Source organism: Melitaea cinxia, chromosome 2 (assembly GCF_905220565.1).
Source record: "Melitaea cinxia chromosome 2, ilMelCinx1.1, whole genome shotgun sequence".
In the NCBI taxonomy this organism is placed as follows: domain Eukaryota; kingdom Metazoa; phylum Arthropoda; class Insecta; order Lepidoptera; family Nymphalidae; genus Melitaea; species Melitaea cinxia.
The window spans coordinates 5,881,662-5,908,360 of record NC_059395.1 but is presented as its reverse complement, the minus strand read 5'-3'; the positions used below and the strand labels follow the sequence as shown (position 1 = coordinate 5,908,360).

The window sequence follows — 26,699 nt, the reverse complement described above, 5'->3', positions numbered from 1 at the left end:
ATGCTGACCACTGCTGTGATCCTGTTAGCGCTGCAGTTCGTTGCCGCCGAAATACGTGAGTTCCAATTTTGAAAATGCCTTCTTTTCAATTGCTATCATATGACCTATTAATAACCATAAAATTTGGCCAAAATGGCATTTAAACTATCTTCGATTGTGAAAAAGTAGAGAGTTACATTTTGTTGTGCCTTGTTACGCTTATTGAAATTATCAATTATTTGAGTAAGCAGACTATATGTTTTATATTTTTACTCACATTTTTTACTTCATGATAATGATTAATTAATTATGTATTGTTTATTAATAAATATAAAAAAGTGAAATAAAAAAAGTTGTGTGAAAATTTGTTTGCTAAAACTTTATACATATGTATTTTCCAATAAATCGATGACAGATTATATAACAAAGCTTATGTTACCAAGCCTTCATTATGTAATTTGAGAAAAATAAACAAAACATATCGAATTTCAAAGGAAAATGTTAAATCTAAATAGAAGAATCTTAAAGTACAACCAACTTGTTGTGTCATATAAGCTACAAAACCAAACATTTCCGTGTTCTATATAAACTACTCACAAATTAAGCGGTCATTAAACTTCGTTCACTAAAAAATCTAAGAACTTAAAATCTAAAAGACATTTAGAGTATAGCGATTTTTCGCAAAATACATGATTGTCTGTACTTAATATTATAAAATCAGAGAATTCGTTTGTTTGTTGTTCAATTAAAAAAAATCTCTAACGAAGTTAAAGAAAATTTATGTTAAACATTTCAATGTCTTAAGATAGCACGTTTTAATCAATACATATTTTTTTTTTATTTTATTATTTAATTTTTTTTAAATTTATTATTACGACATATAAGTTGAGCAATAATTTTTTTTATATTAACGTCAGCGCAAAAGAACCCACACAGATTGTCTTACTAAAATATACTATTATTAATGATTTTTGAAAATATATTTTGTGTCATAGAGACAATAGATTTTTAAAGTATCAAATTTTGTAGTACAGTTTATCGACACAGGTTTTATTTTATTGTAGCATTTATTTAAAATTAAATATACATAAGCAGTAAAGCTACGATCATATTCATCAAAACATATAATTATAAAAAGAAAAACATAAAAATGAATATTTAAAATACATCATGCAGTTATACCTTTCTCCTACTTAAAAAAAGAGGTTTATGCACTATATGCCCACTTGCGCAGTCTCTGGTATGATATCGGCCGAATTAAATATACTTATATACAACAAGTCAAAATAAATGGAATTTAAATTAATATAACTTTTTTAGCATCAATGATTTCGTATTATGCAGAAAACAAAAAGGTTCGATGGCTTGGGATCGCAATCGTGTATGTTAATACCATATTAATGTTTATTTACTTACGCTTCATTATATGTATGTACAAACAATTTTCAACAACAAAAATTTCTAAACTCTAATTCATTTCTAGAAACTTATCCGTTTAAGTCGGTAAAATGATTCCTAATACTGTCAGCATTTTGTTATTATTATTTATTAAACACATTATTGCACGTTTAAATCTATGTTAAAGACAATTATAACTATATTTCAACTTAGAAAATTGTAAAGGCGATCTCATCACAAATAGTGATCTCTTACAAACAACGCCTATCAATAGAGAAAACATTGACAACATTTCAAACAAATAAAGTATGAAAATAATTAATAAAACTACATATTATAATATAGTACTCGTTACATTTTACCCTTGAACCGTAATTACCTACTAACCGTTGAACAGAGACTGACCTTCTCTATACAACAATGAAAATTAATTTTTTTTGGACTTTTACTCCATTTTTTTTTTGCAAAATGACTCTCGATCATAAGGCCTTCATAATATTTACAAACATAACGATAGCCGCGTCGATCATTGAGAGCTATGTTGTCACACCATTGCAACACACTCGATTTGCCTATTGTGATATTTAGGAAACGCAATATGAAAGTTAAATTAAAAAGTAATCATTATACGGACTTAGTTATGAACAAGATATTTATATTTACAGCGTTAAGGGCCTACGATTTTATGTTTATGTACTTTGTTTTTTAAATCTACACTAGTATAATAAAGCTACAGACAGAGTTTTCAGGTTGAAAATGCTAATCTTAGGAACCACAGGTTCGATTTCAAGTTTTTTTAGTGTTGCATAGCTACATCGAGAATAGCGATAGGCTGAATAGCATGACGCTACGAGAATCAATGAAAATGCTATGGCAACGTAGTAAGCCGTTAGTTATAACAAACATATATACAATTTTCTTCAAGACTAACATAAGAGAAATAGATTATAAAAAAAACAGGTCTAAATATATGTAAGATTTATAAATTATAAGATGACAATCTTTCTTAGTTTAGTCTTATTTATTTCTTATTATTTTATATGTTGTGTTGTTTCAGTTCAGCTAAGCTAAAAAATATTAAATTTTAACCTAAGAGCAGAGAGAGCAAGCTCTATACAAAGAAAGACAGCTTTTGTCTTTTATAGTATTCTTAGTCAATAACTATTTATTTAGATCAGTGATGGTAAAGTGTTACATTTGTACGACCGGTTTGTAAGTAGCTAGCTGCCCGATTTGATACATGTTCGATTTTTAAAAAAAAATAATTTTAAAAATACAATTGTGTTTGTGTGTTACTTGACCAATAAACAAAAGACAGTCGGATGGACATAAATTAAAAAAAAAATACATTTCTGACTTCGGTGTTGACATCAAAGTTCTTCTCAAAATAAATTTACAGTGCAGATTAGATCTATTACAATTTTATTATAAATGCTAAGATTATTATCACTCCGAGTGATGTACGAGTAATTCATTCGTGCATATAAATGTGTATAATATATGTATGTTTACACATAGTGTAATTATTTTTTCCTTACTAAGAGTGTGGCCTAGTTTTTCACGGTCAATGAGCACATCTGTTCTTTTATCGACATTAAATCTAAAATATTAAATTAATGAGGAGTGTTTCTTGTTACAAAACCTACAAAAGAATATAATTTAAGCTCGTAAAGATTGAATGACTTACGCTTTAATGCTTTGATATCATTAATAAGTACATATTCAAGGTTACGTATATTAAAAACTATATATGAACACTGCACTTGCAGGAAATTTGGACGTACTTAAGAACAGTAACACACCCGTGACGTAATACTGTCTTATCTTGCGGCTGCAGTAGCCATTTAACATCAGGTGGAGTTGACCGCTCGTTTATCGTTCTTATTTATACATAAAAATTTATTTTATTTTATTTATTAAGCTTTTTGCACACAAAAAAAGAAGATACATTTTAGAACAATTTGAAACAAAAACAAATAATGTATGCAATATCGCTTATAGCGATTTCTTCCAGGCAACCTTTAATAGAAGTAGTACAGGAAAAAATATGTCGGTAAAAGTGCGCAACCAACAATGCAAGATTATCACATAACTAAATCAATTTGTAATACTAAACATAGTTTTATATAGTACAATATTCATACATTTAAACGGTATATACCTACATAAACAATTAATAAAAATATTTTGGTTTGGGGCCTAGATTGTAGTGTTTTGTTACTTGTGTAATTTCGAACTAAATTGAACAAAGATCGACAAAAGAATTGAATTTTTCCGCATAGAACAAAATACAATAGTTTCATTCAGTACAGATATTTCCATAAACAAATATAGAATTAATATTTTCAAATTGTGAGTTATTATTCGATTTCCGAAAAAGGAGGAAGTTCTCAATTCAACTATATTTTATTTATGTATGTTACCTCAAAAGTTTTGACCGGGTGAACCAATTTCGAGGACTTTTTTTCAATTGAAAAGTGGAGCGTGCAATGTGTTTCCATTTAAATTTAATTGAGATCTGACAAGCAACGCTATGTCATTACGATTTTGATAAATCGGTACATCCAGTAAAATTTATTGGGTGATTAAAAAAAAATCGAAAGCTTGTACATGTCATGAGGTGTCATTTCAATTTCATCGAGATTTGAGGAGTACTTGCTAAGTTATGGCCAATAATGCGCATTTACTTGACTATTGTGTCGTCTACCTACGTTGAATAACTGGCCCATGTAATTGAAGTCAGTTTTTTTCCTTTTGCAAACAAACACAATCATAACGTAATGTTTTTACTTAGTTTTAAAGATTATCGATTATCGATAAATAAAATTTTCCACTTTTACATATTAGTATAAATATGGCAGTAGCTGGTGGAAAACTTGTTAGGTCTTACAGTAGATGTGTAGTAGCGATGCTACTGTGATGCAACGTCCAAACAAACCTGTTTCCATTCAAGGTATGAATTGGGGTCGTAACGTTGTTGTTACAGTTTGTCAGTTTTCCTAATGCTTACGTATGTTAGTATCAATTTTCTTAAAAACCAAACTAACGTTTTTATTAAACGGTTTTATTTAGCTCACCCCGTTTGTTTTATTTTTTATTTATTATTTATTCTTGGGTCAAATTTAGTAATTCAAATTTCACCCTCTTCCTGTCAACCGATTAATCTGAAATTTTGTATACACTTTGGATTTTGGTGACAATACAATTTAAATTATGTTTATTCATTATCATTATAAATTCAAGATGGCCGCCGCTACAAAATGGCGGATAATTTATGTTTTATTAATCCCATCAATATGGGTATCAAATGAAAGGGCTCAACAAGCAGAATACAATATACTATAAAAAATTGAAATCCAAGATGGCGGCCGCTACAAAATGGCGGATAACGTAGGTTTTATCAATCCCATCAATATGGGTATCAAATGAAAGGGCTCAACAAGCAGAATACAATAAACTATAAAAAATTGAAATACAAGATGGCGGCCGCTACAAAATGGCGGATAACGTAGGTTTTATCGATCCCATCAATATGGGTATCAAATGAAAGTGCTCAACCAGTATAATCAATGTACTATATAAAATTAAAATCCAAGATGGCGGCCTCTACAAAATGGCGGATAACTTAGGTTTTATCAATCCCATCAACATGGGTATCAAATGAAAGGTCTCAACAAGTAGAATACAATTTACTATGCAAAATTGAAATCTAAGCTGGCCGCCGCTACCAAATGTCTGATAACAATTTTTTATCAATCCCACCAATATGGGTATCAAATAAAAGGGCTTGACAAGAAGAATACAATGCACTATACAACCTCAATATTTAAGATGGGCCTTGCAATAATGAAGCACTAAATGAATTAAACAGAATGCGAAATAAAAACTAAAAACTAGAAAATAAAAATAGGTAAAAAAACTTTTTAAGTTAAACGGTTTTATGTTAAACATACGTTGCAATGTTTAAGATAAATGTACTAAAAACCAAAAAATAATAAAATAGATACAGTCGTGGGAATTATAAACATATGCATACACTAGACTAAAATAAAACCGTGGGGCACGTCAATTGTCTACAAATTATCGACTTAATGTGCGATAGAAGAATCGTTTAATTCGTCGTTAAAATAGGCAGTTGGCCCGCAGACGGTGAGGAAATTACTTACTATTTTCTTGCTCATGGAAATTCCAATAGTTATACACTCCATGTAAATAAAAGAGATGTTTCAACTAGTTTATCGTTGGACATTCTCACTGCTGGCTGGCGAGGAATCGTTTCACTGCTCGTAGTTTGTCTTTAATCGACAAAACATATGATAAAAGTACTACTCGCTCACCACTATGAAACCCTAAAACTCGCTTATAATCGAGCTTGCTAGCTTGTTTCCACATTCTAGCCCTACTTATCACACGTCCATCTTTGTCGGTTGAACAACTGCCTAATTATAGTGTAACATTACAAAACAAACATTTTAATCAACGATTGTAGACAATTGACGTGCCCCACGGTTTTATTTTAGTCTAGTCTATGCATATGTTTATAATTCCCACGACTGTATCTATTTTATTATTTTTTGGTTTTTAGTACATTTATCTTAAACATTGCAATGTATGTTTAACATAAAACCGTTTAACTTAAAAAGTTTTTTTACCTATTTTTATATACTAGAAGAATACATTTTTTTTGGAGAAACTTTGAATGCTTGTTTAAGAAAAATGATATGATTCGCGTTGTTGTTAATATTTGTATATGACAATGAAGAATAAAGGTAATATTTGATTCAGGTATTTTTTGATTTTGAATGTATGAGTCATGTTATAAGATCAAAATAATTATATCGTTTTGATAACTCTTAACTTTGATTTAATGTGTCAAATCAGAACACGAGTAAATCCGAACGGGACGTCGAGTTTAAGATAATTATACTATATTTTAAAACTATTAGTAATATAATTAAACAAAGCAGTTAAAATTTCTTTTATTTGAAAATATAAACTTAATAAAACTGAACAAATAATTATAAAATATTTGTTATAATTTTCCTTTGTGTAAAATAAATATTAGTTACTAAATACTGTTTCATGGTATCTGGTGACGGATACTCGATACAGCGTAATAAATACCAAGGCCGTATCCAGGAACAACAATATTCAGTTGAGCATAAATAAAAATAGGTATTTACAAGGTATAAACAAAAAGATTTTATTGTAAAAATTAAAAAATAATAATACAACAAGCACGAAAACCATTTAATTTTATCATAACCATAAAAATTAAATTAGTAATAAATATAAACCTTTCTGTTTCCAGCTCCATACATAAAAATCTGTCAACGGAGTGACCCAAATGTAGACAAATGCATCATAAACTCAATAGAAGAACTTCGGCCTAAGATGATTAAGGTAATGTAACTGCTTTTTACTAATTTCAAGTTTTCATTTTATATATGAAAGAATCTAATAGTGAACTTTGTACCGCCCTACGTTTTTTTTCATGATTGTGCTAATTTATTAAAAATGTTCATTTACACAAATTTTATAATGAGATTAACGATAAGAACAAAAAATAATTTTTTGATTTGGTGCAGTTCGGAAGTTTTTGCGTACATTTCGACAGTTCATTTTTGAATATATTTGATTTGTAAGAATGAGTCATATGGTATCTAAGATATTTATAAAAGTTAGTAGGTAAATATTTCACCTTTATGACACATTCTAGTTTTTATTTTATTTACCATCTTTCATTTTTGTTAAATAAAACGTTTAGAAATTAACTGGTTGTAGAGGACCCCGCTTTTGCAGCAGCGGCAGCGGCAGCTTCTGCTGACGATTCGATGTTTTTGACAGGCGTAGGTTCTGGTTTAGGTTGTGGTTTCTGATCAGTTGGTGGTAGTTTTTGAGCAGGTGGCGATGGCTCTTCAGGTGCTGCTGATCGTGGATCCAGTGACGGATCCTCTTCAGGTTGTGGTTTCTTATCAGATGGTGTTTTTTGTTTAGGAGGATGTTGTTCTTTAGCTTTTTCCTTGTTCTTATGTACCTGGTCTTGTGATGGAGCATCTTGATGATCATCAGGCTAATTATCACGAGGTTCATGACCATGGTCCTTATCATCATGGTGTTTGTCATGTTCCTTATCATTGTGTTTGTCATGGTCTTTATCGTCATGATGTTTGTCATGGTCCTTATCATGGTCTTTATCATCATGTTGTTTATCATGATCCTTATCGTCATGGTGTTTGTCATGATCCTTATCATGGTCTTTATCATCATGTTGTTTATCATGATCCTTATCGTCATGGTGTTTGTCATGGTTCTTATCATCATGGTGTTTGTCATGGTCCTTATCATTGTGCTTGTCATGGTCTTTATCATCATGTTGTTTGTCATGGTCCTTATCATGGTCTTTATCATCATGTTGTTTGTCATGATCCTTATCATCATGGTGTTTGTCATGGTCCTTATCATTGTGTTTGTCATGGTCTTTATCATCATGGTGTTTGTCATGATCTTTATCATTGTCTTTATCATCATGTTGTTTGTCATGATCCTTATCGTCATGGTGTTTGTCATGATCCTTATCGTCATGGTGTTTGTCATGGTCCTTATCATCATGGTGTTTGTCATGGTCCTTATCATCAAGTTGTTTGTCATGGTCTTTATCATCATGTTCTTTGTCATGATCCTTATCGTCATGGTGTTTGTCATGATCCTTATCGTCATGGTGTTTGTCATGGTCCTTATCATCATGGTGTTTGTCATGGTCCTTATCATCATGTTGTTTGTCATGATCCTTATCGTCATGGTGTTTGTCATGATCCTTATCGTCATGGTGTTTGTCATGGTCCTTATCATTGTGTTTGTCATGGTCTTTATCATCATGGTGTTTGTCATGATCTTTATCATGGTCTTTATCATCATGTTTTTTGTCATGATCCTTGTCGTCATGGTGTTTGTCATGGTCCTTATCATCATGGTGTTTGTCATGGTCTTTATCATCATGGTGTTTGTCATGGTCCTTATCGTCATGGTGTTTGTCATGGTCCTTATCATCATGGTGTTTGTCATGGTCTTTATCGTCATGGTGTTTGTCATGGTGTTTGTCATGGTCTTTATCGTCATGGTGTTTGTCATGGTCTTTATCGTCATAGTGTTTGTCATGGTCTTTATCGTCATGGTGTTTGTCATGGTCCTTATCATCATGGTGTTTGTCATGGTCTTTATCGTCATGGTGTTTGTCATGGTCTTTATCGTCATAGTGTTTGTCATGGTCTTTATCGTCATGGTGTTTGTCATGGTCCTTATCATCATGGTGTTTGTCATGATCTTTATGATGGTCCTTATCATCATGCTGATTGTCATGATCTTTATGATGGTCCTCATCATCGAGGTGTTTGTCATCTTTCGGTTTATTGTCACGGGGTTCCTCATGGTTATCGGGATCATCATCGTGGGATTTGTGTTCATGGCTTTTATGTTCATGATGTTTGTGTTTGTGTGGCTCATGTTCATGGTGTTTATGATGGTGTGGTTTATGTTCACGATGCTTATGATCATGATGTTTATGATCATGTGACTTATCCGTATATTGACGATCTCGCGGATTTATACCCGCAGAGGCACTCGATTTGGAACCTGCAGTTGACTTTGAGGCATCTTCAACGAAAATATCTTCCGTTTGACCATTTGACGAGTTTTCATTAATACTAGCGATAACATCCGTGTGAGATGTAGATGTTGCTGCGGAGCTTGAAGCAGATGTTCCCTTATTTCCTGATGCTGAGGACTGGCTAGCACTAGACGCCGCAGTTGTGTCTTGCAAAACTATCACTGTTCCATTTTTACCGGGATCGTTTGATTTCCCGTCAGATGACGGATTAGATTTCGTTTTGGTAAGGTCTATCACGATGTTAGTCTTTTTGTGAGTTGGCGGGCGGACTGGTTTTGCATTAGGATTAAAGTTTTCACATTTCTGACACTTGGAACCTTGACATTTGTAGCACTGAGGTGTATTGCCTGATTGCATGTACGGATATGGAACGAATTCCAGAGGATTATTTTGTTTTGGTAACTGTATTGTTACGTTTGTATTTTTAGGTATTTTCACTTGTAATACTGTACTTCTTCCATTGCAGACGGCACTTTGTGTAAAGTTGATCTGAAAGAATGATCCATATCTATAGTGTGTGTGTGTCTTTTAAAAATAACCTAATTTTTGTGTTTATTGGACGGTTTTAGGCGTATTAATGTTTACTTTTGGTTTAAAGGATTTAAAAAATTATAAACTTAAAACACATTTTTTTTTCTAAATTTCTTTAAACTAACTGCCATAGATAATTAATAATTGAGTATATAATATTTATATACATTAGAGTCTTACCTCGACAAGAAGTGCAACGGCAATTATCGTAACCGCTTCAAGCAACCCCATTTTCAACTATGTTCCTTAGATAATTACTCAAGCCTTATATACATAACGGACATAGATAGAACAACATAGTCCTTTGTCACTACTTCTGATTCATTTTTCCGTATTTTATCAAAAACGCTGCAGGCACGTAGGTCTTCAAAAATTATGTACATTTTTTATCGTTTGACAGGTGTTATTATCAGTAATGGGTTGTTAGTGTATTTTATAGTTCTCACGAGTTAGTTTCAATTAGATAATAAGGGTATGTAATTAGTAAATAGTTATGTATGTGAAGTACTTCCGACATCTTTATAATCAGCCAATTTCGTAATGAGGAAGAATTTATTACTAAAACCATCCACTTGTCTAATTACTTCAATCGAATTGTCATTCGATTTGGAACCCAGGTACGATTATTTGTAGTTTGTTTTTTGTATGAAACTTATTACTTATAGATTTTTTTTTTAAGTCACTAGGTCGGCAAACAAGCGTACGGCTCACCTGATGGTAAGCGATTACCGTAGCTTATAGACGCCTACAACACCAGAAGCATCGCAAGCGCGCTGCCGACCTGCCGACTATAGATTGTTAATTACTATCCTAATTACTATGATTTTGAAAAAGGTGAAAGTTGTTTGTATTTCTTTTATATCCTCTGATATTTTCGTCAACTGAGACGTCAATTTGGTGATCTAATTTTAATCAAATCTAAAATGACGGTGGATTGCCAGAAAAATCGAAGATCTCCTAAAAGAACAAACATGTATTGCAGATTGTTTATATGTACGTTCATCGATTTGTTTGGGATTTACATATCTTGTTTATGTATGTGATCCCATTGACAATGATAGTCTAATTTTATTTTATTAGTTAATTGATAATATTTATATTAAAAAAAATATAACTTAAAATAGTAACAAACTATTGAATTTACAAATATGTACATAAAAATTACTATAGTAATGTAGGTAACAGTTTTGTACGTGCTCACACACGTACTTTTTTGTAATCGGTTAATACATTAACACGTAGAAATGTTGTTATTATGTACGTGTTAAGTAATCTCATTTAGTTAATAGCAATAATAAAAAACAAAAACACAATAACTATAATATACATGTCTTATTTGAGTGTTATCGTTTGTATTAGTGTCGTGTTGATGCAGTTGTCGTTGGAACCACCGGCTGTAGCTCGAGTTGTCACAGGTTTCATCTTTTTTCCTGACTGCTTGTATATACAGTGGTGTATGTGTTTGTGTTTATTTAAATTTACTTGGGACTGGATAAAATATTATACGATCATACATTAATGCATATCATTATTACTTTTTGTACAATTTATTGCAAATGTCAGTGTGTGTATATAAATATATATATATATATTATTGTTTCTGCTAAAAATATATTCAGTTTATAATTTCGTGTGGAACGTATTAAAAGTAAAATATTCTTTTTTTTTTTGTTAAGTTAGATAAACATAAGATATTTATTTACTCTCGCGTAAAAATACTTAATTGCGAGTGCGTAAACTAAGGTCAGAAATCTCAGAGTAACAAAAGACTTTCAACTATGAGTGTTAATAGCGGTCGGATAAATAATATATAAATATTTTTTAACGAATTCGAAAGTATGTCATTGTCAGCCACTTTCATAATATAAGTAAAGTATGCCGTGATGACAAGTACATGCGTAAACATAATACCACATTTTGTTTGATTTGCAAATTAAGCGGAATTTATGACAGTAAATAATTTATATAAATAATTTTAATTTTATATATAAATAATTTATATATAAAATTAAAATAATGTGGTGTCATGGGACACCAGGTAGGAACGAAGATCCTTTGGATAGTATAGAAACAACACAATTTGAACAAAAAAATTGTTAAATTTTATATATATTTTCTAGTTCTTGATTTTTTTTTAATTTTGTTGACTGGTTTTTAATTAACTACATAAAAGTATTTAGGGATTTTAGTATTTTAGAAAATAACAAATACCTACCGTAAAATAAAATAAATCAAACAAAAAAATAATAATAATTCAAACTATTAATTGAAATAAAAAACACGTGCCTTTATTTATTTTTGTCGACAGTATAAAATTACATAAATAATATAAAAAAAGTTTACTAGTAATATTTTAGTTTTACAAACGTCATATTATATTCGTCGTGTGACTGATATTACGTCACTTCCGTCATATATTTTTCTTATGGTTTTAGTTTTTTCTCAGTTTGATCGCCCAGCCAAATGTCAAGCCTGCTGTAAGGAATTTCGTTCCAATAAATATTACAGCGAGCAATATATACAATATTGTAGAAATAATAAAGTATTGGCGCAATGGTAACAAGCAACAACAGCATCCTGATGCAGTAGCGGCTGCGGTCGGATCTTTGATACAGGATTCATTTTCTCTACAGATGTCGTCGAGATTAATTGATTTTTGAATTATTGATTCAGGCCATTATTGTAGGAGAAGGCTCTTGAGTGTGAGACATTTATTTATTTATAACTTATTAAATAAGGTATTTTTAATTTCAGGGCATACCCGAACTGGATGTACCGGGTATCGAGCCCTTAAGTCTAGGGCAGATAGCGCTCGCTCGCGGACCCCAAGGTGCCAAGCTTACTGCTGTCGTCAATGATGTCAAAGTTCGGGGCCCGAGTAATTTTATTATTCAGGAGTTAAAGTAAGTAATCCGTCTCTTTTCAACCGAATTCGAAAAAATGGAGGTGGTTACTCAATTTGACCATATATATATATATATATATATATATATATATATATACTAGCTGACCCGGCGAACTTCGTATCGCCTAACACAAACTTTATCGTATGGTATTAAAGTTCAAATTGACTTTTAAGTATTATCACAAATCTTTTGTATCGGAGTATAGCAAAGTGTTGTTTTTAGACTTTTTCAGGAAATTTAAATTTTTTTTTAGAATTTTTGACTCATTTTTATATTATAGATATATGTTCGGGGATAACTCCGTCGTTTATGAACCGATTTTGATACTTCTTTTTTGTTGGAAAGGAGATATCCCAGGTGTGGTACCATGATAAGGAAACCAGGATCTGATTCTAGATCCCGAAGAAATCGAAAGAAACCTTCTAAAATCCGCATAGCTTTTTACTGGGTGTACCGATTTTGATGATTTTTACTTTAATCGAAAGCCGATGTTTATCATGTGGTCAAATTTAAATTTCATGGAGATCTGATTACAATTATTAGAGTAATCTTTGATAATGCGTATTTACTTGACTATTTTTTCGTCTACATACGTTGTATTACTTGTCGATGTAATTGACATCGGTTTTTCTTCGTTTGCCTGCAAACACAATTATGTTTAGTACTTTTAATATAACGTAAGCATGATGTGGATAGATCCAGGCAGGCCTGAGTAGATACAGGGAGTGTGTAAGCGCTAACCTAATAATCAGGACATTGACAAAGTCCTTCATTCCTTTATTCCAGAAAAGAAATCCACTTAAAGAATAATTCAATACCAAGTTTTATAAATATTATTCATAAAAATTATTATATGTATATATATTTAGAATATTATGTAAGGAAATAAATTATATAGCCTGAGGTTAATTTGTATATTCAAAAATAAACGTCACGACGACGACCGGTCTTGTATAACGGTGCGTGTGCCTTGTAGGCGTTTAAACACCGGCTTATCACCACCGGATTTATCACCGGTTTGATTATCTCTGAGAGCACGTTAAGCTGACGGTCTCGGTGGTATCGAACACCTGATTGCGATCGTTATTGTTATTCACAGTTGGGTATATCCGCCAACCTGATGTGGAGTATGTAGGTGGCTTAAGCTCCGATCCTTCCCTACATGGGGAAAGAGGCCTTTGTCCTCCAGTAGAATGTTACAGACTAAAACGTGACGTGACGTTTTTTTCAATTTAACTAACTTTACAAAAGCTTATTCTTCATATTAGAGAACGGTTAAGGCTATTCCGCTACGCTGCTCCAATGTGAATTTGTGGTAATTTTCCGACTAACTATTAGTAATTACTATCAGGTTTTTACGATTATAGCTGGGACCGATACTATAAGTGCTCTCTGAGGCATAGTGAGGAGTCCCACACAAACACATAAACCTAGACAAGAAACAAATACCTATGTATTTTGTTTTATTCGTAAGGTTCACAAACAATTGCTTACACAAATACAAATAATATATAACAAAGATTAATATATAAACCAACCAGCAGTGGAGCAGTGTGTACATTAAGCTCCTTCTCGTACATGGCGAAAGAGGCCTATGTCCAGCAGTGGGATGTTACAGGCTGAATCGTGATACATTCATTAATATAATTATAGTAACAGTGTAAAAACTACTTTTTATTTAAACAAATTTATTTTTAAAATTGTTTAGAAAAAAAATAGTTGAATAATATAATTGTTATTCAAAGAATATATAACGAACAATATATTTTTCTTAGAACAGACTTGTTAGACTAATGCTTAAAAGATAACTCTAATATTCAGAACGTGATTTTTACGTACTGTGTTATTACGTGATTTGAGATTGCTATATTAAAACCGGAAGAGTTTGTTTAGTTAACAGCAGATAAAACTAAATTAAACAAATGAATGCCTCATGCACAACACTCAAAAGCACAGACAAAAGCGAACATATATATCACCTAATAAAAATAAAATTAAATAAATAAGACAAGTCTTTATAAATAAAATTTAATCGTTAAATTAAAAAAAAGTCGATAAACGCTGCATCGAGTTGACAAATTTTTGAAACGAAGTTTATTATCGCTCAGTACATGCACTGAGCGGGTTGGGAGCGAGATCGAAAAAAGCGTAACAAGACTTTTTTCGACACTTCTTGCTATAGTGTAATATATTTTAAGTCATTAATATTAATTATAAATATTTTAGAATTTTATGAGAAAATTTTCAATTTAACTCTGTTAGCTTAACATATTACAATATGAAATATGTCTGTACACCAAAAATCTACTAAAAAGCGAAAAGAACTTCACTTCGACCATTGACCCTTCACGCCGTTTTTTATAGTCTTGTGATAGTTTGCAGAAGCTAGTGTTTAAATAAATGAAACTGGAGTGTCTATTTGTAATAATAAAATAATCACTTTTTACTAAATGCATATGGATATATACACCGTACATATACTAAAATAACATGTTTTAGAATTTTTGTCTGTCTGTCTGTCTGTTTTATCCGGCTAATTTCTGAAACGGCTGGACCGATTTTGGCAGAACTTTCGCTGGCAGATAGCTGATGCGATAAAGAATAACTTAGGCTACTTTTATTTCAGATTTTTTTTATTACTCTGCGAACTGAAAACTAACTTTTTTGTTGAATTCCACGCGGACGAGTCGCGGGCACTGCTAGTATTAATTATAATCACATATTAAACATTTCCGAGCGGAGCTCGATACCTTTATATTTTCATTTTTTAGTTTTGAAGACGGAAAAAAAACGCATTGAGCCTTTTTTAACTGTTATGTTTTCGTTTTGTAATTTAGTTTATTTATAAAATAAACAAATATGTAGTTTAAAACTTTATTACATAACATGCTGCGCAAAAGGCGGACTAAAAGCCATACAGCGTTATCTACCAGTGAATTTCAACACGTACAAAATAAATAAAAAAATGGCGTTGAGGTAGGATAAACAATTATAACAAAAAATAAACAGTAGTAAAAACAAAAATAAACAATAAATAAAAAATAAAAAAATAAATGGTATGAAATATAGGTCACATTTACTTACTCACATAGGCATACATACATACATATATTAATAATAGGTATACGCTAACTGTAGTCTATATGCTACCTGTTTTTATATGATATTTTTAAACCAAATATATTTATGCCGCATTTTGTTTGCCTTTCACTTTTATATAAGGTGTACATATATAAATTATGTCAAGAATAAGTATAATGATAATAAATTACAATTAATCTGGATCTTTAAAACTGTAAAGTTCGTTCAGTAATATAAAAAAAAAATCAATATCATGTACTATTAAATACGAGTTACTTAATTTTTTTTGTACAATATTTCTTACTTTATTATTTTAATAATAAAAAAAATTATATTTTTTTATGTATTGGTAATTAAGGTTAGTAAGTATTTACCTGTTTTGGGTCTAAGGTACTGCTTCTGTTTAATTTTTTATTTATATAACGTAAATATATTTATTTGTACAAAATTAAATATAAACAAATAATTTGTAAAAAAAATTGTGTCAAGACATTTTACATAACAATCTAATTATTTACGCATAAGTTAAATACCGGCATTAAGATTATGTATAGAAGGATATGGTATAGATATTGAAATAAAAGTAAATAAATATACGGTATACATAATATATGGCTAATATAAATTTATTTCTTCTTAATTACAGGTCAGATCTAGATAGAAATCGGTTTGATTTCAAACTATTACTACCAAGACTTGACTTCGCGGGGAAGTACAAGATGGATATACAAGTGCTGCTCCTAAGGTTGCAGGGTAAAGGAAACATCACTGGATCTTTTAGTGAGTTCAATAGTCTTACAATAAAATTTAGATAAATATTTAAAAAATCTATAGAAATTTTCAAAACACGTGATATTAACGAGGTTTTTTCTTATTATAATTTTACGATATTTCGGTTCTATTGCAAACGTTATGGCCTCAAACCCATGATAATATTCCTGTAGTCTGGTTCGTTTATTAGGTTGTTCTTTTTATTTTTCATTATATATAAGTGGCAATGATGCTTCAATTAGCGATGATTAAAACAATACGAGTATCGAGACTAATTAAAAATCGATCTTTATGCGCTTTCTATAAAGTATGTACTATAAAAATAAATCTTTATGCGCTTTCTGTAAATTAGGTACTATTAAAAATTATAATTATTTTTCTCATTTAAATAATTCTAACAAATATGTTAAATAAATCGCTGTACGCAAAAATTATTAGACATAAATTTATATTAAAAATCCGAAGGTAATAGTTGTAACAATGCTCAGCAAAAAAGCTAAACTACTGAGTAACGTTCTTAACAAACTTAGGGCCTGTTTCACCGGTCGTGGACAACGCCGTTTGATGGATGATGGTATCCAAGAGTAAAAAGTTTTTGATTTTTTATTATTTTTTACCATTGAATTATTATATATCGAATATTTGTGAGATATTTCTATTTGCATATATTGATCTTAATGTCGTGGTTTATTTATTGAGTCGAAACTGTTCCTATTGGTCTATTCTACCTCCCGCTATCAAAGTCTATTTGTATTGACGTCTACCGTCCGTCCGTCCATATTGTCAAAGGCGTCAAAGTGAAATTATTGTTCTATTACCTACATATTGCGTACCTTATATAATAAATATCACTGGTATTGCGATTATTACCAATTTTTTTATGTGGTTCAAGTGTATGTGCCAGTTATCAATTTTGAATATGAGTCAATTAATCTGTACCTGTTGGCACAGTGTGCTTTTTCGTATGAGTTGATTCGATTCCCGCCATGAGTGTTACATACGATATATATATATATATTATACAAATTAGAAGTTTACGAAGAAATGTTATTTGTTAAAAAATATGGTTCTACTGGCCCGTTGACGCAGTGTGCAGCTTTTTGTTTAGAGGGTTCCTGTATTCAACGTGAACAGCCATAACATGTATAATGTAAATAGGTCGTATTTGTAAAATTAGTTTCTGTAATTGTTTAACAGTTACGTCAAATTACGTGACTTTGGTTTGCACTGGAAAAATTTATGATTTGTTACTTTTTTCCTTGAAAAACTTAAAATTGCAATGTCTTTAATTGATACAAATAATTTACAGAGGATTATGCGTGCAACGTCACAATGCGAGGCCATAAAGAGAAACGCGGTGAGGAAGAATACTTAAACTTTGAGCCTATGAAGGTAAAGCTCCGCGTTGGGGAATCTTCCATTTACTTGACAAATCTCTTCGACGGCGATCCAGTCCTGGGTCCGGCCACAAACAGGGTCATCAACGATAATTCTCAGGTATTCTTGCAAGAAATCAGTCCAGTCCTTGAGAAGAGTCTTGCTGATCTTTTCACAGAGATGGCGAACAAGATAACATCCAAATTTACGTATAAGGAACTGTTCCCCTGATATATCAGACAAGGACGTTTTTATTGTGATATTACGATAGAGAACTTTAAGAACCAGCGTCAGTGTTTACGTTTTAAATAACCTTGAATGTTGGGTTAGATTTTGGATGTTAAAGTTTGTATTTTTTACAATGAAACAACTATTTCGGATTTGATCGCGGTTTATTAAGTTTTTTCGGATAATTTATAGAATCCACGGTCACGGGAGTTCCTCCCGTAAATCCGATAAAGTTGTTTCATTATAATGAGTGAAATTCGCGTAAACATTAGAAAACAATATGTATTTTTTTTCTATAATTTTCTAAAAATTTTCTATATTTTTCGTAATGTTTGCTATTCTAGATATTCTTTGTACTATTCAAGATCTTGTATTAAGTATGATAATGTTCTTGTTTGAATGAAAATTATATGTAGCATTCTTTGTATTTCAATCACTAAACAATTGTTTTTAAACCAAATTGTACTTTGAATCTTTTTAGTTCTTTTACTATTGCAGTTTAATTTAAATATTAAGTTATTAGTTAATAATTTTTTTGCATACTGTTTCAAATATTGGTAGAATTATTTAGTAAATAAATTTATTTTTAGAGCTGTTCATAATCATCCATAAATTTGTTTTTACTAACAAAAGTAAAAGTCTTTTATAGTTTCGTCCTTTTTGTGTAAAACAAAGCTGAAATATTCACTAGATTAAATAACAATATGTACATTTAGACTTGTCTTTGATACAGCTAACTCACAACATACGCAGCAAATATGCTGGACTGGAGTTTGATGTACTATGACATTAATAATAGTACACGACTTTGATAAATAATTTTCTTATAATATTTATCAGTCATTTTTTTATTTTCTTATAATTTTCTTTTCTTAGCCGTGCCCTTCAGTTTCACTCCCGGTTATTAATAGAAAAAAATATAGCCTATATTTTAAGTTGGACAAGGTACATATATGTGGAAAATTTTCTTAAAACCAGTCCAGTTGCTTTGGAGTTTAGCCCGGATAAACATCACACATGACACAAGATTTTTATTTATACACATACAACAAAAATACAAAAGCTTTCCAAATTATACACTGTGGGATATCAAATGAAATTAGTTTTTATAGATTTACTTTAGTAAATGTTGGTCAAAAATATATGTTATCTTAAAAATAAAACTTAGGACTTATGTTCTCTAACTGTTAACTAAACATATAAGGCACGGCTTACGTGTCCATAGACGCACAGACCGATTATAACGAAAATAAATATAGTTTGGGTTTTCATATGGAATTCTATAATGCCTCTAAAATATTCAAATTCTCCTCAATGGGTCTGTTATAGTTTCATCGTGAATAAATTAATATGTAAAAAAAAACTTTAAATTTTTTAAAACTTTAGATTTTGAAGTACCACAAGTTCTTATTACACTTTATTGCCATTTTTAATAGATTTTTTAGGGTTAGAATGAATTAGTCGCAATTTGGATTAATATCTATTTGTTACTTTATCATTATTGAAAATAATTATATGTATTAGATAAACTAAACATTATTCTGATAAGTAAATTGTTATATAATACTTTTACAAAATTTTAAGTTTCTTAGTTAAGAATTATATAAGTAAACATTACATTTAATATAGGAAAACGCGCTATGCAGTACCTACGGTTTAAGCATTGTGAAATATTTATTTGTAAATTCTATGACTTCATATTAATGACAGTTACGTATATATCTGTGTATTGTTATTGGCTTTAAATGTTTTAGTTTAATAAATCTTTTTGTATTGTATTATAAATTAGAATTATTCTTATAAGTAGTTATATTATAAGACATTCTATAAAATCGATTGGAAGACTTTTTGTTTTATTCATGTCCTTGAATTTGTTGGATTTTTGTGTATTTTTTTATATATTGACATCGCATTTTATTATTTATTGAGTTAAGGCACACAATTATATAAATACTGCTCAAAATCTGAAGAAGTCCGACTTCGGAAGTAACAGAAGTTCAACATTACAGAAGATCACACCTAAATAATATTGCTCTCAAGTAGTGTCCCTGTATTGAGTAAGGTAACAAGAACTCCTGGATAGAGAGAGAGCAGTAGTGGGTAGGGTCGGCAACGCGATTGTGATGATTATGCTGTTACAGATATCTATAAGCTACGAATAAAGAACTGATAGTGTAGTGAAGTGAGAGGCATTAAATTATGGTTTTAAGCTGTAAACCTTTGTTGAACTTAAACTAGTGTTATGATATATATTTATAAAAATATATATATAGGTATATCAGCCAGCTGTTACCTATAACACAAGCATCAACCCGAGCAGAAATTTTTTCGTGTTCCTTAGAAGGACCGGCCATGCCCGATGGCCGATCTGGACCGGATAAGGTATGTAACGCAGAAGATTTGTCTGGAACTGATCAGGAAAACCATGTCGGTCCGGATGAGATTTCCTGATCGGGTCCAGATCAATCATCTGTGTTACATACCTTGCCTGGTCCGGGTCGAGTATGTCAGGTCCGGTCCTTTTAAAAAAATGAATGGTATAGTCTTTTTTTTATGTCACTAGGTCGGCAAACAAGCGTACGGCTCACCTGATGGTAAGCGATTACCGTAGCTTATAGACATCTGCAACACCAAAATCATCGCAAGCGCGTTGCCGACCCAATCCCCAATGAGGACCCCAGGAGCTCTGGTCACCTTACTCACCAACGGGAACAGCAAAACAATACTGCTTGAAAACAGTATTATTTCGCTGTGATCTTCTGTAAGGTCGAGGTAATACCCCAGTCGGGCTGCTCCATATTTTGAGCAGGAAATTCCTGCTGTGCCCTACCTCAGTCTTGAAAAACTTGTTTATTAAAAAAATATATGAATTGATATTATAAATATGTTACTCGACATATTATTATATTTATTTCCTTTTATTTTTTCCAATGTATTATTTTGCTTTTACTTTAAATACCAATTATCGTTGTTTATTTTTATATTATTAACTAAATATTATTAATATATTATAATTATAGTTATATATTATTAATTTTTAATTTTTTTTATTAACTTCTATTAATTAACTACTTCCTACTACTTACGACTGCTCCACTGTGTAGAAACGGACTCACTGCTAGACTGTCCTGATAACTTTATACTATATACTAAGTGCGCTTAGAAACATCGATAGCGCGATTCAGGCTCGGTTCGCGTAATTGCAATCTTTTATTTTTGACATTTTTTTTTTTTAAATATTAATACTTGTATTATAAGAACAGATTGTAAATTTTATTAAACGTATATTTGGCATAACACCAAATAGGATTTAATATTTATAAACAAATTAATTTTATGTCGAATATCCATTAATTACGTGACCTATTTTTCGATTAGTTTAGACTGCATGAAATAAATATATTATATAATATATAACTTTATACCTAAGTATTCTATACATAAACATCAATATATTTAAAATACTATGTATTTAAGGTTAAACAAGTCACTCATCTTTCCATACAAAAGTAGAACAGTAACTACTGCAATGTTTGACGTTGACCATCCAAAATAAGACTAATATCAATTGATATCGTCATTATCTACATATGTATGTACCTAGAACCGTAAAAAAGTAAACATTTAAAAAATACAAGCTTCTAAAATTTCATATTTCAACGCTGATTTTAGCCTGTCTTTGGGCGAAAATAAATAGTATACGGAGAAAGAAGGCTCTAAAATAAAGCCCGTACGTATTTAGTTGAGTTATTCAAAAGTGGAAATAAATTTATTTTGAAAAGATACTTTTAATAGTTTTTCTATAATAACTGTTTTGCTAAAAGTCTAATCACAATTATTTAGGCGATCGTTTTAGGAATGAATCATTGTGCGTTTCATTCTACGCGCGGGGAGTGGGACGGAAGGCAAGCCATCTGTGCGCGCTGCGGTACATTATTATTAAACAATTTGACACTAATATAATCTACTTCAACTAATAAAATCGACAACTAATATAAATCACAACTAATATAATCTACTACAGCTAATATAATCGGTAACTAATATAGTTGATAACTAATGTATTTGACAACAAATTTAATTGACAACGAATATAATCTACTACAATCAATATAATCTACTACAATCAATATAATCTACTATAGCTAATATAATTTACTATAACTAATATAATCTACCATAACTCTTATAATCTACTACAACTAATATAATCGGCAACTAGTATAATCTACTACAACTAATACTATCTAATACAACTAATATAATTAATCTACTATAAGTAATAATATACTACAACTCATATAATTGACAACTAATATAACCTACTACAACTAATATAATCGGCATCTAATATAATCTACTACAAGTAATATAATCTACCATAACTAACAATCTATAACAACTAATATAATCGGCAACTAATATAATCTACTGCAACTAATATAATCGACAACGAATGTAATCGACAACTAATATAATCGACAACTAATATGATCGGCAACTAGTATAATCTATTACAACTAATATAATTGGCAACTAATATAATCTACTACAAATAATATAATCAACAACTAATATAATCGACAACTAATATGATCGGCAAACTAATTTAATCTACTACAGCTAATGTAATCGAGAACTAGTATAATCTACTACAACTAATATAATCTACCATAACAAATATAATCTACTACAACAAAAATGTCATGCGGAGACCCATTAAATTAAAATTATAAATAATGAAGCTAAAACTTTTTTTATTGAAACTGTCTTTTTCTTTCAGCAACTTTTTTTAAAATTTCTCAAATATTAATAGTTTATGAAATATTGGCAAAAAACAGAAATGCCATTTTTTCCATCTAATTATTTATAACTTTTACAATTTTTTATGTGCTAATACACGCTTTCAGAATTTTTCATTTTTTTAGACGTCATTCTGTATCCAATGATAAGTTCACATGTAATTTTATGAGTAGTATTACTCCATCCATTTTCGACCATTTTCAACTTAGACTATACAAATACCCAGACCGTTATAAATGCCGACATGTGCCGGGATAGAAACTGCAACAAAACCAGTTATTTTAATCACAGCGCTAACATATCATCTTCCTGGCTAACAATAAGCCGCGGAAAATAAAAGGGCTTACTCGTACGTATGATTATGGCGTAAGGGAAATCATCATAAGGATATTGCATAAACAAGCGTATTAATTAAATTGTCACACAGTTGACTGTTGTGACATATTTACTTAATAGGTATATACGCCTATTCGTACTGTAGTTGATATAACTCAATTACAATTGCAAGTACAAGTAGAATGCCAGACCATCCCTTTTTTATTGAATAAATAAAATAACGACCACGAATATAATTGCTAAATGATGTTAGAATTTTCTGAATCTAATAATAAACGTGCAAAAAAAATAAATGTGTTTCACATTACATGAAAACAGCAGCGTATTTTAAGATTCAGCGCTTCGGGTAATTTTAATTTGTCACCTTATTAATTAAGGGATAAAGGTAAAGGAAGCGTATGTATCAGGGATGTGTTAATAAATAGTTGATTATTTTCTTTTATGCCGTCCATAAAATAGTCGAGTCAAGGGAAATATTCGGAATATATTTCGGCTTCCCCCTTTTTGGATCTCCGTTGTTGTAAAAATCGATTAATTTTTCACATCCCTAGTACGTAATGTTCGGCTTGCACTACCCCTTGCAGAGTTCCGACCTAAGCTATATCCTTTTTGGCCCTAGGATGTATATGCCAATGCATGGAAAGCATAATCTAATACCATTCAAATCTTATTAGTGTGACTTTTAGTTTTACCTATTAGCAAAGATTATTTAACCAATGACACGTGAAATAATTACAGGATGGATTGGACGAACCAAAGACACGATGCAAATTTGTCAGTACGGTTGTGAATTCTTTACAGAAACTCGTAACTATTCAAAAATGTTTTGAGTACCTAATGTGTGGGTAACACAAAAATAAAATCGTACATATTAAAAATAGCATGGTGTCGTCTCCTGTCAAAGATTTTCATTGTAATATGAAACTTTCAATAGTTACGGGTTTCTATAAAGAACTCACTATAGACGGCGCCACGGTTCGCTTAAACCGAGAATAAAATCATCATATAAAAAAAATCGATCTAGCGGGTACATCGCTCCATAGCTTAATTGGCTAGAGTGCCGACACGGTCAGTCGGAGATGCGGGTTCGATCCCCGCTGGAGCGGTCAATTTTTGATATGATATTCAAAAATGTTTTGCGTTAATGAATCCAAATTATCATTAATCTAAATGAATTAATATTTCTCTATTTATTACGGCAATAACAAGTATAATATACAAATCAAATATCTCTATTGAACTAGACTGTGATCAAATATTTTAATTGTCCTAAGACTAGTCGACATCTACAACGTACCTAAAGGCTTTGAAATCACCTTGACCGGTACCTACTTTTGGAGACTAAAGTAGTAAGTCTCCTTACCGTACTACCTATAGAAGCAAATTTATTAACGACGCAATGATCGCTTAAAAAAGCTGTATTTGATGTATCTGATTTACACTTGCATTTGATTTATAGATAATAGTAATACAGAATTTTTTCCCGTTTCCTTCTAAAATTATTAAAAATAAATATGCTTAGATGTAGTGTACCATCAAGAGTTGGGTTCATCGTACTTTTTAAATGCTCAAACTTTATCACAGCTACATCATGATGGTGAGATAACTATTGCGGATCTCTTAAGTAATCTAATTGAGGTTGGTTCGGTCAGCTACTACGATTTTATATAATGATTCACGGAACTGCGAATAACTTTATATGTATATCTTTTGATTTATATCGAATTGTATTATCTTAAAATGGCTATACGAGGATTATTTTATTGTGTTTATCAAACAAAATTAAAAAAAATTAAAACATTTTTTTTTTGTTTCTGTATTTTTTGATTTAGTAGTAATAAAAATAATAAAATTTATTTATTTTCTCACCACAATATTGCTAACAGGACATTAAATAGGTAGGTACATAATAACATGAGCATTCATATTGTGGGAGACTGGTGTCTAAGCTAGGCTTGAGGCCTGTGTTTCAGGACAACAGATTATCTTCTGTATATTAATACCTAATCTCTCTTGTTTATTATTAATCTCTTGTTATTAAGTTTCATCAATTTGATATTGCTACCGGTGTAACAAAATGAAATAAAATAGCGGTGAACGCAAAAAGCATTTATATAAACATCTAGTATTAAAACTCTCTACTGAAAGGGGTTGTCTCTAAGCTATCATTATTACCGATAAGACCGCCTTTGCTCTTTTTAAGTAAGAGTATTGTTATTTACTGTTGTTACAGTTGTTGCGGAAGCATGCTACAGCGTCCCCGCGACCCCGCCACATAGGCGCCTAGGCGGAACACACGTGGCGGTTTTTATTCAGTAGGAGTCTGAATCCCCTCTGGTGCCCGCCCCCGCGCCGGAGGGTGTCCATGAGGATGTTCCCCACGCTGAAAAAATATTATTTACTGTAATATTATTTTGCAAAAATAAATAAAACCTTTTCCTACTTATAACAATGTATAATGCATTACGCCTTTCTCAAACATCAATCAAAAAGTACGTTGCGTTACCGTATGTTTATGTAAGTACAAAATGTATATTTTCATTGTAACCGGAAAAAAATTCTGCGATTGCCAATACAACAGGTGGGTTAAAAAGATAATTTTTATAAAAAAAAAGTGGCAAACAAACTCACTATCTGCTTGATGGTGAAGTGGATACTGTAACCTAGAAATGCGAGCAAATCCAGCATTTCCAGCTCATTGCCGACCCCCTAGCCCCAACTCTAATCAGCTGCTGCTAAGCTGAGCCCCAACTCTAATCAGCATCTCTGGCTACCTCACTCGCCATAGGAACACAACACTACTTAGAGCTGTAATTTTTTATAATGTTGAGGTACTTCCCCCGTCGGGCTGATCCAGATTTTTAGCAAGATATTTCCTACAGTGGACTACCTCAATTGTACTTTGTTCAATGCATAGTTTTAACTAGGAAGTATAATATTTAGTTGTAAACTTTATTATTACCTGGAAATTTTCTTGCTGATTTTATTATCGAATAAAGTCATAATTAAATATTATAACAAAAACAATAATTGTTTTTTCGTGTTATATTATTTAAGTGTTAATATGTAATGCGTTTTTTCATTTCCTACTATTTCTTCAGATTTTTTCTGTATTTACTTTGTTAGCAGTTTTAATAGGGTGTCGTCGATTAATCGAGGGGGGGGGAGATCCGAATTATCCTCGTGATTTTTTGTGATAAACATTACACAGGCTGTAATACAGGCTGTTAAACGCGGGATTTCTTAACCAAAAAACCTTCAACAAACACCCTGCAACCTTGATTCTGTCTGGAAATTTTAATTGGCACGATCTTAAATTTTTCAAAATTTAATCAGATTATCCTGTATTTAAAGAAAATATTCTGAAAATTTCAATAAACTTGGTACAAATTTTTAATATAAATTTATCAGGGTGGGGTTAGTCTAAAACTTCACCACAAAGACCTCCTTCTTAGAGGATTAAAAATTTGCTAAAACATCACGAAATTATGAACGATCCCTACTTGATAAAATTTTTTACTCAGCCTTTGTCTTTCAAAGCCAGCTGTTGGATGGTTATTCCGCAATCGGTCGGCTTTTTTATGTTCCAACGTGGTCGTGGAATTCTGTTATCCCTTAGTAGC

At 31.1% G+C, this 26,699-nt stretch overlaps 1 protein-coding gene across 1 annotated transcript; it reads left to right on the top strand.

Annotated features, from left to right (window-relative positions):
• Positions 1–17,940, top strand: LOC123663294 (protein takeout-like). Its single transcript, XM_045597986.1, has 5 exons — positions 1–55; positions 6,689–6,780; positions 12,329–12,477; positions 16,208–16,341; positions 17,642–17,940. Exons 1-5 carry the CDS (start codon positions 1–3, stop codon positions 17,938–17,940), a joined length of 729 nt encoding a protein of 242 aa, XP_045453942.1.
• The last annotated feature ends 8,759 nt before the right edge of the window (positions 17,941–26,699 follow it).